The sequence below is a fragment of the Dromiciops gliroides genome, chromosome 3, assembly GCF_019393635.1.
Source record: "Dromiciops gliroides isolate mDroGli1 chromosome 3, mDroGli1.pri, whole genome shotgun sequence".
Classification (NCBI taxonomy): domain Eukaryota; kingdom Metazoa; phylum Chordata; class Mammalia; order Microbiotheria; family Microbiotheriidae; genus Dromiciops; species Dromiciops gliroides.
The window spans coordinates 264,386,470-264,401,464 of NC_057863.1; the positions used below are offsets into that span (position 1 = coordinate 264,386,470).

Below are 14,995 nucleotides of genomic sequence, written 5' to 3' on the forward strand. Positions count from 1 at the left end.
CCATCACTTCTTTAACAGGAAGTAGATGGCATACTTCATCATCATTCCTCTGGAATCATAATTGTTCATTGTATAAGATATATAGTCTTAGAGAGTTGACTACATATCTCTTTGGCAGGGAGAGTTTAAATGACTTGCCCAGAGTCACAAAGCCAGTATGTGTCAGAAATGGGATTTGATATTAAGATAAATTATATTGATTCAATTTTTAAAAGTTAAAATAATTATTTTAAAATTATAATTAAACTTTAAAAATAAAATATAAACTGCCTAATGAAGAAAATTATTGATTGACAGGAAGGTCTCTATTGGTAAGAAATAATTATTTCTTACTATGCAACTTTAGAATGTATTGACAAGAGGGGAACAATATTTCTTAAAACTTTATTTAGTATTTTGTAAGAATACCATCACTTTCATTTCTAATTCACAAATATTATTCTATGAAACTTGCATAGTGGGGTCCTTCCTTTTGAGATTTCTAGAAATTCCAGGTTCAATTCAGAGAAGGAATGGATACTTCCCAATTCTATGAGACTTTAATATTTGCAGAGCACTTTCTTCACAATAACCTTGTGAAGTTGGCCCTACGAGTATTAGTTTTCCTAATTTTCCAATAAAGAAACTGAGGTTGAGGAGTTCCTCCACAAAGAAGTATCTGAGAAGGATAGAGGACCTGGTGGCCCTACGTCCAGGACCTAAAATCTTCATTTGTAGTGATTTAGTATACAAGTGGAATTGGAGGAACCAGGAGGAACCTTCTGCATCCTCTTACAACCACACCCACAAACCTGCCTTCCCACACACATAAAACATTTCCACAGTACCAGTCAAGACTGTCATGAACAAGGAATAATGGTGTATACCTGGGACAGGTTAACTTTGAACTGAAAGCCAACCATGGACATTTTAGGCTATTTTTTTTAGGAATATAACCAGGAGCTACTAAGGCCTTAGTGAATCTTTCCACTGCTTTGAACTGCCTTGTTTGTGGTTTTTAATCAGCCTTTAGCATCCTGATATACTTTTTGTTTTGTTTTGTTTTGTTTTTGTTTTTTGTTTTTTGTGGGGCAATTGGGGTTAAGTGACTTGCCCAGGGTCACACAGCTAGTAAGTGTTAAGTGTCTGAGGTCGGATTTGAACTCAGGTCCTCCTGAATCCAGGGCTGGTGCTCTATCCACTGCACCATCTAGCTGCCCCCCCCCATATACTTTTAATTGCTTTGGGAAGTACTTTTATCTGAGGATATTGGAATGTTTTTAGTAAAGAACAAACAAAAACTTGTTTATTTGAACTCTTAAGCTTTCAGTGATCCATTGTACCAGATGCAGAATAGTGACCTGTACATAATTATTCCACACTGCCCCTAAACACTGTGATTAAACACTGTGAAATATGTGACTCAGGCATTGTTAAAGTACAGCCTAATAAAGTATGATTATAGAGATAACTATAATGGAATAAAAACATTTGGAACATGAATGCTAAAAGGATAGTTGCCACTGTGTTGTTACACTTTGCTTGAGATAAAAACAAGACATAAATATATTTTAAAGGAAATGAATGTAATGTGGGTGGACTGACCTTTATTCCTTGCAGCATGCCTCTGAACTTACTTCTGGCCGTGTGTACAAACTTTACACTGTAAGGATGGAAAGACTCAGGAGTTTGTAATGGGAAATGACAGAGTTCCCTAATTAGCTACTGAGCCTGAACTCTGAATGAAAGGAGTGACCTTTCTTTTTCAGCCAGGCCACCCACATTACAAGACTGTTTAATGAATCTGATATCAAAGGGTCATTGGTAATAAAGTATGATAAAAAGCCAAAGTGGAAATGAGGAGTCTTCTAATTAACCATGTGATTTTGGAAAAGTCAAAAGAAATGTGAGGAATTTGAGGTTCTTAATTACAATGATGCTTTTAAATTTAGTATATTATGAATATTGCTATTGTCCTGCTCTAATACTCTTCCATAAAATTTTTACTCTGATACATTTCATGATAGTATGAATTTTCAACTATTTATACAAACAAACTACAAGTTCTCATAGGTCTTTAGCCGGAATGGCTTTGAATACAGGCCCATCAATGCCTGTCATCTATCAAGTAAGCAGCTACATTTGGAGAGATTCATAATTAGAAGTTTTGCCAACAGGCATTTAATTGTTTCAGCTATAACAACTCTCTGTGTTGATAAAATATTGTTGATTAAAGCATTATTGATATGGTTTTGATGATATTGATGATAGAAGATCAAGAAAGGGAAGGAAGGACAAAGAGAAAGAAAGATCCAGAATATTGAAAAATATATACATATCTATATCTATATATAGCATATTTCAAGAAAAATATAGGAAAAATGCAGTATTTTTATAGCCTCTAAGAACAAAATTATTTGGTTCAACCCAAGGAAACTATTTGTCTAGGGATCACTGTCAAATTATTGACTTTTTTTTTTAATAGTACTCTACCACTTCCTGACATCCTCTCTCCTCTACTTCTGTCATTTAATGTTTACACCATCTTCTAGCTACCCAGAGACCCTCACTGAAACACCCTGAACACTATACAGTTGCCCAAACATTAGTGCCCCAGACTGGAAGTGGAGGTGGGGATGAAAGGGGAAAGAGGGTGGCCCAAACAATGGCCAAAATTATTGGATCTTTTCCAGTAGGAAAAGATGCAGCCATTTCAAAGAGTAACAGGTGAATTCACTTTCACTGATTGTGGGGTGTGGCAGAAGGGAGCAACCCAGTCTCAGAGTATCAGATATTAACTATTAGGGCCAAGCTTGGATTGCAGATGACCTGCAATACTCCCTAGTCTGCCTCCTCCCCCTCTCAATGAAGGGTCATGCAGAAAGTTGCTGGAAGTGCTGATTCTTTGGCAGTCTAGCCTAGGGAGCCTCTGATCTTTGGGACTCCCTGGTGCCAGTGTTCCACATAGATTTCCAAAAGACCTTTATTCTGGGTCAGAGCAATAACCATCATACTTTAGTTCCAAGGTTATTATTGAGGGAGGGAGGGAAAGAGAGGTCCTCCGACTCCTGCCATTGTCAAATTTCCTTTTTTACCTTTGAAAGACAATTTGGTACAGGGGAGAAAAGTCTTAGATTTAGAATTAGAAGCCCTGTGTTCAAATCCTAGGTAAATCACTTTGCTTCTCTAGGCCACAGGTCCATCAAGTGGTTAGACTGATGACCTTGAAAGTCCTTTAAATCTCTAAAATCTATAATCCTACGAAATTCAGTTAATTACATTTATTAAATACCTACTATGTGACAAGTGCTAAGCACATGCAGCATAATGACAACTTGATATTTATTGCATATTAGAATTTTTGTTATAAAATTATAGTAAATTATTAATATTTCAGCAACATTAAACCTAAGGAAATAATTTTCATGGATAATATGAAAAGAGGGTAGGGAGGATTATTGTTACATAAAGCTTAGAATCTTCTGTCTAAGGTAGAGAAAACCTACATAAATACATAGGTCTCTTAAGGAGACCAAATTACAGATTTGTTTAACAAGCAAAGAATTTGCATTCTAATAAGAGGGGGATCTGATTCTCAAAAAGCTTCATGGAATTGAAGGGATTCTTTTTTTCTTTTTTCTTTTCTTTTCTTTCTTTTTTTTTTTTTTAAATTTGCGAGGCAATGAAAGTTAAGTGACTTGCCCAGGGTCACACAGCTAGTTAGGTGTCAAGTGTCTGAGGCTGGATTTGAACTCAGATCCTCCTGAATCCAGGGCCAGTGCTTTACCCACTGTGCTACCTAGCTGCCTCTGGGATTATTTTCTAATGGTAAAAATATGCACTTTAACCATTTCTTAGGGGAAACATCTATAATCCAGGACAGCTAGGTTGTACAGTGATAGCATACTGAGCCAGAGTCAGGAAGATCTGAGTTCAAAATAGGCCTCAAACACTACAAGCTGTGTGACCTTGGGCAAGTTACTTAACTGTCTTCTTCAGTTTCCTCATCTGTAAAATGAGTTGGAGAAGACAATGGCAAATCACTCCAGGACCTTTGCCAAGAAAACTCCAAATGAATCACAGAGTCAGACACGACTAAACAACAACAGCTGAAATTGCATTTTATAGGTTTAAATTTTTGTAAACTAGTGCTACTCTAGTCAACTTTGGCCTTTCCAGGTAATTCATTGTGCTAAATACCAACACTACAAAATTCAGAAAAGAATGCGTCCCTGATCTCAGAAATCTTGTATCCTACTGAGGCAACAGCAGCAACAACAAAACAAAACAAATACAAAATAAAAACAAAAAGAGCATTTTCTTTCTTTTTGGGGAAAGAATGGTTGTATTTTAAGAGAACCCATTCTGCCCTTTGTTTCCATTCTGGCTTCAAAATTATTCTTTTATATATTATCAAAGATATTTTTTTCCTTTCTAGAAATGTGAAAATTTATTATCAATCACCTTGCTAGGCTAATCACAAGACTCCATCCAAATAGAATGTTGGATTTGCACATTAGCACTCTCCAAACTCACCATCTGTTATCACTGCTTTCTCTTTAACACTCTCTTGCTCAGTAACTAATAGTACTTAAAAGGGGAAAACAATCAAGGGACAAATTATGCAGGCTTACAGTTTTGGAAATCTTTGTTTCATATACACTTAGATGAAAAAACTTCTATATATGTGTGTATTTACATGCTTAAAGTAGGTAAATTTCAAATCTATGCTTTAATTGTTCAGGTTATTTTGTGGTTCTCCGACCTTTATCATGAAAAATAATACCATAAAAACACATACTGGCACTATATTCAATGTTTTAGTTCATATGGAAAAAAAACTATAAGCTTTTTCTTTTTTTTAAAAAAGTCATTTTCTTTCTCTTTTAGCTTCCCTCTCAGGGCCTAATCCAGGAACAATATACATTTTTTCTAATCAAGCAACTGTAAAGTTTCTTATAGAGTCTGATGAAAATGATTATATTGGATTTAATGTAACATACACTGAATTTAACAGCAGTGAACTCAGCAGTAAGTATTGCTTTCTTTCTCCCACTTGGTTTCAATGCTGCAAAATCTTTTACTTGGTGAGATTTTTAAAAAGAGAGAACTAGAGACTTAGAACAGAAAATTATAGCAGGTTTTTAAATAGTTTTGCCAACTAAGTACTTATTAAGAATCTGCATGGTATAGAGTACCATATTAGATACTATGGGAAAATACATGGAAGTAGAATACAATGAATGCTTACAACATAATTGAATAGAAGATGAAACACAGATCCAAAAAATGTAGAAAATTACAACTCTGCAGATCAATGTGTAAGACAATACATTTTAAGTTGAATATGCAAATACTAAGAAGATAGTGGATATAGAGTTAGTGAGAGTAAGGAATTGGGAATGATATTTAATTATAAACCTAGGTAACAGGAAACATGATAGTGTCTTTGACAGAAATACTGAAGTAGCTTTTGGAGGAAAGACAATAAATTCTGATTTGCACATATTAACTTTGAGATGTTTAAGTTTGAAACAGTCATAAATGTGTAAGAGGATCTGGTGATGCAGAACGGTAACTCGGGAATAAAGCTAGGATCACATTTATTGGTCTGAGATTCATCTGTGTAGACTTGGTGGTTAATCCCATGGAATCAAATGGAGAGATTCACACAGCTTGCTCGTCCCTATATAGAACTTTCTATATCCCATCTCCATCCCTTTGAGTAAATGGTCTACCATGTCTAAAATATTCTTCCTTCTCCCATCTGGCCTCTTGAGAACCTCTGTAGTCAAGATGCTATGATCCAGAATTAAAAGAAATAGAACAGTATAGAATGAGCAGCCGAAAAACCTTGAATGCTAAAATGTCATTTAGGTTTTCAGAATGTGCTGTTTTTATAACTACTCACTACATTGCTCATCACTCTATCATTACATTTTTCTCTATTTTTTATTATTCATAGATTATGACAAAATTAACTGCGACTTTGAGGATGGATTTTGTTACTGGATCCAAGATCTAAAAGATGATAATGAATGGGAAAGAATTCAAGGAAGTACTTATCCCCCTCTTAGTGGACCAGATTATGATCATACATTGGGCAATTTTTCAGGTATAATTGATCTGTCTTCTATTCCTTAACCAAAGAAAAGGTGAACAAGTTGTCTTTACAGCTTAAGTACTAAATACTCAAAAAATGTTCGTTGGAAGACTAATCCTTTCAATCTATCCTAATAAACACAGTTGTCAAAGTGATTTTCCTAAAACACAAATCTAAAAACCTGTTTCTAATGATGTTTCAGATGGAGAACACTGAACTCACAGTAGCCTGTTCAGATTTTCTCCCTCCTAAAAAGTTAAAGCTAATCTCTGAAAGAGTGTGCATGTGTTTGTGTATTATGTAAAGATTACAACAATATATTAAGTACTAGCTAATATCCACAGGACTTATTAAAATACAAAATTGATCATAAAATATTAGTTTTTATATTATGAAATATACATGCTTTTAATAATAATTTCAATATTAAATTTACAATGACTTTTAGTCTACCCCTAAAATTAAGAGACTTATAAATTTTATATTATGAAATAATAAAGTATATATTTCATATTATAAAAACATTAATTTGTTTTATTATGTGATTTAAAGTTTGTCAGTGAGTATCACTGAGTCAATATTAAATGCCTACTATGTGCTATGCAAAGACAAAAATAAAAATCTCCACTTTCAAGTTTCTATCTTATCAAAAACAACAATAGGTACATATATAAATATGTATAAAATAAATACAAATGTATGATTTGTTTCAAATGTCTATGTTACAAAGAATATGTGCTATTCCTTTAGTGTTAGAGCTGATATTTGAGTAAATGACATCATGAAAAAAAAATTTGTGAGATGGGACCAGTACAGAGGCATGGCTATTGGAGGCATGAGAAGGCTCAAAAGTTAGAAAGGTACTAGGTTATGAAATGCTTTATATACCAAACTGAAGATTTTATGTTTGATCCTGAAGGCAATAAGAGAGCCACTGAATCTAATTGAGCAGGAAGATGACATGATTATATACCTATACTTTAATAAAATCACGTTGGTAACTGAGTGGAGGACATATTAGATTGGTGAGAGACTTGAGGCAAGCACAATTAGAAGATTGAATTACATGTAAACTCTGGAACTATTATCCCAATTCCTGCTCATTCTGATACGTCCAGGCCCCTGAGCATGGCTGCTATATCCCTTGAGGAGCCCTTAGGGTTAAACTAGAGAGATTGGCATGTCATCTTAATGCCAAAAAGCTAATGGGCCTCCAGTGGTATGCATTCTCCAATTGACTATTCCTTGATATTAGCCAGACTTCTAAATCACCTTCTAGAAATATGTATTTATTACAATAGGATAATTATTACAAATTTATCTCCCAAAAGTCTGTGACACTTTACTTCCAGGAAGAGTCCAGGGGAATGTCAACTCAAGTGTAGAGAGCAAATGTGGAAAAGGAGTAATTTACAATGCATGACAAATACTAGATGCTTAATAAATGCTTACTGACTGGCCAGAGCATTGCTAACAAGCAGCACCCCAAAAGGATATTGTGGGCTCAGCCATAGATCCTAAAAAGGGCTAGGCCAGCAACACCATTGTTCTGAACCTGCTGAGCCCCTGATTCAGGTCAACTACTACCCATTGGAGGACTATAGAAGAGGGCTACAGTTGTGGTGTCTAAGCCAAAATCAGGGCCTACAGCAGAGATGAGACGATGCCCCTGGTCTGACTTCATAGAACCCAGTGAAAGGCTGTAGATTCTCCACTTAAGTTGCCTTCATCATCCTTGAAGAAAAAAGCAATCAATACTCAAGGAATATAGCAGCAAGATCTCAGATAAGAGAGTTAAGGACCATACAAGGAAGTAAGAGGCCACCAAAGATGTATAGAGTCTGACCCTTACACTCTGAGAAGCAAGGCTAGAAGAATGAAAAAGAAACAAAAAGATAAAATATGATTCCAGGGACAATAAAAACACAAACCCAAAAGAAGAGAATAACTCCCAAATACCTACAAGCAAAGCTTCAATGGAAATACAGCTTGGCCACAAGATCAGTTAGAAATTCTTAGAAGAAATGCAACAAGAGTTTTAAAAATAGTTATTAATTAAATGAAAATGATAGAGAATTGAGGAAAATGTGAAAGTTTGGTAGGAAAACAAAGAATTAACAGCCTAACATGACAGGTACAAAACCTTACCTAAGTAACATGGAAAAATGGAATGGACCAAATGAAAAGAAATTAAACAAGAAGAAAGATTAAAACAAAATTGAAAGATTAAAAGAAAAAAATTTAAATTATATCAAAAACAAATGATCTATAAAAAATTAAGGCAAGATGATTTAAGAATTATTGAACTACTTGAAAGCCATAATGAAAAAAAGCTGGAATATCATATTTCAGAAAATTATGAAAGAAATCTATTGAGACATACTAGAATAAGAGTGCAAAGTAAAAAAAAAAGAATAAATGTGTCACTTCCCCCAAAGGAACTCAAAATGAAAACTCCCTGTAATGTAAGAGATAAAATGCAGAACATTGAGGACAAAGGAAAAAAAATACTGCCATCAACCAGAAAAAGAGTTCAAATACTGAGGAATCACAATCAGGATCAGACACAGGTACCACAATAAAGGAGCATAGAACTTGGAATACTGTATTCCCAAAGGCAGAAGATATAGGCTGTAAACCAAAACTTATCATGAAAAATTGAATGAATATTTAATGAAGTAGATGACTTCAAAGCATTCCTGATGAAAATATTAAAGCTGAATAGGATCTTTGTAATACAAGCACAGTAGTAATGAGAAAGAAAAAGGTAAATACAAATGAGCATTCAGAAAAGACTTTATAAGGTTGAAGTTCATGTCCTAAGTGGGGGGGGGGGGGGTAATGTAAGAGTGAAATGTTGAGAGCCTACACCAGGATGGTGACAGCGTTGGAGAAGAGAAGAGGGAAAATATAAGAGATATTACAAAGGTAGAATGGCAAGACTTGACAACTGATTGTGTATGGGGTGTGAGAGAGTGAGGGGCTGAGCTTAAATAATTGGGAGGATGTTGATATCCTCAACAGGGAGCCATTGAGGGAGTCAAATAAGATGGATGAACTTATTGCAACTTTTATGTTTTGATGATTTAAGAACAAAAAAGGAAAGGGATAAGGGAAAAGGAATCCCAAGAAGAAAAGGGAAGGAATTGGGGGAACTTACTATCTCACATAAGAGATTCAAATAGAAGTTTATAAAAACAAGGAAGTGGTAAGAGAGTGGTTGTCACTTGGACCTCACTCTCATCTAAACTTATCAAAAAAGGATAGAATGCATAGAAAGAGAGAGCTTTTTATAGAAAAGTATTCAATGTAAATAGAAATATAAGAAGCAAAGCAAAGAAAAAAGTATAAGAAAAGAGAATGCAGGGAAATAAACGTTAATGATCATAACTATAAATATGAATGGGACATTTATCCATAAAACAGAAGAGGATAGTAGAATGGATCATAAAGCAGAATTGGAAAATATGTTGGTTTTATGAAATGTAAATATTCACACGGAATTAAAATAAGGGACTGGAGCAAAATTTATTATGCTTCAGAGAAACTAAAAACATTAAGGATAAAAATCATGATTTCTAACAAGCCAAGAGCAAAACCAGACTCTGTTCAAAGAGCTAACTGGGAAAACAACATTTTCCTGAAAGGTACCAAAGACAAGGAATTAATCTCAATATTCCATATATGTACATGGAATGGCATAGCATCTAAAAAAATAAAGGAAAAGTTAAGAAAAGAGCATATGGAGAAAAAGATACTAAAACTATAATAATAGGGGACCTCAACATGCCACTTTGAAACATAGTCATATATAACCAAAAAATAAACAACAAAGAAACTTGAAAACTGAACAGAATATTAGAAGAGTCATATATGATAGATATCTTGTAATTATTCAATAGTAATAAAAAGGAATGTACATATGTGTGCACACATATACATATACATACATTATCCATGGGATATTTACAAAAATTGAAAATATTTTCAGATGCAAAAAACTCATAAACAAATGCAAAAAAAGCAGAATATTACATCACAAGTGAATTCTGCCAAATATTCAAAGAACAATTAGTTTCAATATTATACAAATGCTACACAAAAATAGGAAAAGAAGGGATCCTACAATAATATTTCTGTGGGAAAAAAATATGGTTTTTATACCTTAATAAAGGAGACCCAAAACAGAACAAAAAGTAGAAACCAATATACCTAATGAACATTGGTGTAAAAAAATGTAAAATATTGGCAAGAAAAATATAACATAAAACATATAAATATAACATAAAATATATAAAACTATAATAAAGATTGTACATTATAAGCAGGTTAGATTTATACCAAGAATAAAAGGTTGATTTCATATTAAGAAAGCTATAAACATAAATAATATTAGTAATGAAAATCATAAGATTATATCAATAGACATGGAAAGACTATTTTTTACAAAATACATTCATTCCTATTAAAACATTAGAAAACAGGAATATATATATATACATATATACATACACATACACACACACACATATATATGTACATATATTTGCAAGAGCCAATATTATATGGGGATTCAACTAGAAACTTTTCCAGAATTATCAGGGGTAAAACAAGAATATCCATTTTTATCACTACTATATATAGTGCTAAAAATGCTAGCTATAGCATAAGTTAAATTTTTAGAAGAAATTAAGGGAGTAAGCATAGACAAAAAAGGAAAAAATATCACTTTTTGTAGACAATATATGGTACATTTCAAAAGCCACAGAGATTAAACTTTAAAATTTTTTAAATTAATTGAAGCAATAATTTAATGTTAAATAATGTAAAAAAAATCTACACAAGTCATCAACATTTCTATACATTAGAAAACAATCACAAAAATGTGAGGAATAAGTGTCGACCACCTACTCAAAATAAGTTAATTTTAGAAGCAGCGTTGGTATGACAAAGGCTTTTTATTACATTCTCGTGAGAATGGGCACACACTATAGAAGAGTTGGGTGCTTTGCCACAGCAAATTTCCCTTTTTATCCCTAAATCTAATGCAAAGTCCCTCCCCCATTTTGCCTGTTGGCTGGCTACTCCAGATGCTCACTCTTCACAATATTCCTATTTTACATTAACTCCTAAATATGTACCCCTGCCCTGATCATATGATGCATGTTTGAAAATGGCAGTAGTCTGAGCCTTTGGGGTGTTGGCAGTTAATATGCATAAGCTAATTAAGCAAGTGGCAGTACAAACTAGCTTTAACTTTTGGCATACTTGGACAAGCTAGACTTCTAGCCTTGAAGTTCTCTTCTATATCTACTTCTAGTTACCTACAAGACATTCTCTCAGCCTTGAGACACCCTTTCTGTAATGCTCCTTCCTTATCCAGACTCCCTGTCTCATTTTTCTGAGATAACAGCATTTTTCTGGTGAGACATTATTTCATTTCTCTCAGTCCCTTCTCTTTTATTTGTTAATAATGCTCCTTTTCTCACTAATCTCTAAAGTCTCTTCCAATTTTTGTAGCATTTGATTACACATCAACTCTTCTTCCATAATGTTATATTCTTCTTTGCTGTTGAATTTTCTTAGTACCATCATCTGGACTCCTCACAAGTCCCTAATACTTGCTTTTGGTACCATAATCACTCGCATTCCTTCCATTGACATAGTAATTAAATTCATAAAACATGGGATTAGACATGAAATTAATATCAATCCAGAAATGGCACATGGTACCACCAACTCCTCAGTGAGCCATGATTTATTCCAAATGGAATTAATTTACTTTTTTCATCACCATTCCAATACAAGTTTTAAAGGATTACTTTATAGAACTAGAAAAAAATCATAAAATCATGTGGAGTAACAGAAGGTCAAGAAAATCAGGGGAAATCATTTTTAAAAGTGGAAAAATAAGGAGGTTAGCAGGAAGAGATTTTAAATTGTACTGCAAAGCAATAATCATAAAAAGATTTCCTATTGGTTAAAAAATAAAGGTCAATATATGGAGACAAACAAACCTAGTGGCCCCTTATTCCATTAACATAGTATCCAGTAAGTGTTCCATTTACTAAGGACACACTATTTGACAAAAACTTCTGGGAGAACAGTCAGCTGGAAATTATTTTTATGCCAATACCTCTAAATGGAAACATTATCTAAACAAAAAAGATCACATAGTCAAATCAGAGAAATAAGGATGAAATTACCTCTCCCATCCATGTGCTAGGGAAAATTTCATGACCAAAAAAGGGATCAAGAGGATGATATAATGTAAAATGTATAATTTTGATAACAAAAAATTTAAGTTTTTGTACAAACAAATCCGATGAAATAATAGGGTGTAGAAAAGATACAATTAACGAAGGGAAATATCTTTGCAGCAGTTTCTCTGGTAAAGATCTCATTTCCAAGATATTTAAGGAACTGATTAAAATTTATAAGAATAAGAGCCTTTCTCCAATTGATAAATGGTCAAAGAATATGAACAGGCAGTTTGCAAGGGAAGAAATGCCAGCTTTTTTATAGCCTTATGAAAAAATACTCTAAATCATTGTTACTTAGAGAAATGCAAATTAAATAAAACAACTTTGAAATTCTGCCTCATCCATCAGGTTGAAAAAGTTGAAAAAAAAGAATAAGAAGTTGTGGAGGGGTCTATAGAAAATAATCTCATTGGTGGAGCTATGAACATTCTGGAACAATTTGAAACTTTGTTCAAAAAGTTACTAAACTCTTCATAACCATTGATCCAACAATACCACAACTTAGCCCCCAAGGAGATAAAAGAAAGAGGCAAAGATCCTGTGTACAAAAATATTTGTAGCATCTGTTTTTGTAGTGGCAAAGAACTAGAAAGTATGACACTTAAAATTTAATGTGTGGTCGCGTTATTTCTGTCCTAACTTTAGGGAAAATTAGCTGGGGTTTCTAATATATTTGCTACTTATAAATTAGAAGCTTTAGCACCAGTTTGGGGCATTAAGCATTTATTAAAGTATGGTAAAAAGAGAACACCTGGGTCAGAAAATTAAGAAAAGGCCTATCTAGCCTAGAGCTCCAACCTGGACAGGTTCTTCCTCAAGTCCTCCTCCATGAGCCTGTTTGCCAGAGCAATTGCCAGTGCAAGCTCCTTCCATGTCCCAAGGAGAAGCAGTCCTTACACACTGCTTCAAGCTAATTGACTAGCATCACCCAAATCCCTTGGTTGACTGGACTTGAGGGTGATCCTGTGTTGAGGTCAGAGTTCACACCCTCTGAGAACCAACATCTCAGCTAGGTGTGGTTTCAATCAAGTGAACTTCAAGTGAGTCAATCAGCAGATATATGTGAGTATTCCCTCTAGTGGTACAAATCACAACCCAACTGTGCTTGTCCATTCCATGAGATATCTCATCCATGTCTTTTCTTAAGTTCACCAAAGGGAATCCCAATGTGCTAGAGACCTTCATTTTCTCTTGATGTCATAAAAACACTAATGGCTGTCCATCACTTTTTTTTGTGGGGCACTGGGGGTTAAGTGACTTGCCCAGGGTCACACAGCTAGTAAGTGCCAAGTGTCTGAGGCTGGATTTGAACTCAGGTCCTCCTGACTCCAGGGCCAGTGTTCTATCTACTGCGCCACCTAGCTGTCCCCCCAGATAGGTTTTTTTTTTGGGGGGGGGGTGAGGCAATTGGGGTTAAGTGACTTGCCCAGGGTCACACAGCTAGTAAGTGTCAAGTGTCTGAGGCTAGATTTGAACTCAGGTACTCCTGAATCCAGGGCACCACTGCGCCACCTAGCTGCCACTGGCTGTCCATCACTTTTGTGCCCTTGCTACCATTTTTATGGGCCCAACCTGCACTCTTAAGTTCTATTTCATATTTAGACTTGATTTAATTTTTTGTAAATTTCTTTTTAATTTCTAAATTGGTTGGTAGGTTCTTATAAAACTGCATTTGCAATTCAGCTGAAGTAGCAAAGTATCCGAGGGAGAGGCAGGAGATGCCACATGCATCAGATTTAATTCAGATCAGATCACCTTGACCACTGACCTCTTCCTCTCAGACTCTGACAGAAGGAGCTTAAAAGCCCTAGGACCTCTAGCCCATCAAACCCTACTTCCATCTTGGAACTTGCAGCTATCATCAAAGGGAGTGACCCTTGTTATAAATAGGTCTGCCTTCCTTGCCAACTCTAACACCAAACACCAACTAACTTCTCTGGACAAACAGGTAATTACTCACAAGAGTCCTTGGAAAAGAATCAGCCCCAGGGCCCAGTGGTCCTACTTTCAACCTAGTCCCAGACCATAAGCTACAGAAGCCATTATGGAAATGTGACCTGAAAATTGCCTCTACAGGTACTACAGTCACAGCTACTGAAGACCCTGAAAACTTTCATTACCCAAATCTTTGGCATTGTCTAGTAGTTTAGCATAGGAAACCAGGGAGGAATCAGTAACAGAAATGATGTGGAAGAAACTGCATTGCCCTCTGCTTTGCTACTGCTACCCTGAGTGCCACATAGCCTTTCCAAGCAGCATGTAGCTGAAACCCTACATATGCGCCTCTCCCTATTAGAATGTAAGCTCTTTGAGAGCACAAGCTGTCTTACTTTTCTATTTGCATCCCAAACATTTAGTACATGAGTGGAGCAGCCAGGTGATGCAGTGGATACAGCACTGGCCCTGAAGTTGGGAGGACCTGAGTTTAAATCTCACCTCAGACACTTACTAGCTGTGTGACCCTGGACAAGTCACTTAACCACAATTGCCTTAAACATCCAGGGCTATCTCCAGTCATCCTGATATATATCTTGCTGCTGGACCCAGATGGCTCTGGAGGAGAGAGTGAGGTTGGTGACCTTACACAGCCCTGCCTCACTTAAATACAATCCACTGCAAGTCATAATATCACCCTAATGTCATGGTCCTC

General features: G+C 35.1%; 1 protein-coding gene across 1 annotated transcript in view; it reads left to right on the forward strand.

The window, feature by feature from the left end:
• The window catches only part of TMPRSS15 (transmembrane serine protease 15), a 157,911-nt gene that overhangs the window by 66,399 nt on the left and 76,517 nt on the right, over nt 1-14,995 (forward strand). The window contains exons 9-10 of the mRNA XM_043993461.1: nt 4,870-5,010; nt 5,945-6,094. Of these exons, the coding sequence (XP_043849396.1) occupies nt 4,870-5,010; nt 5,945-6,094 (291 nt within the window). The remainder of the gene's footprint in view (nt 1-4,869; nt 5,011-5,944; nt 6,095-14,995) is intronic.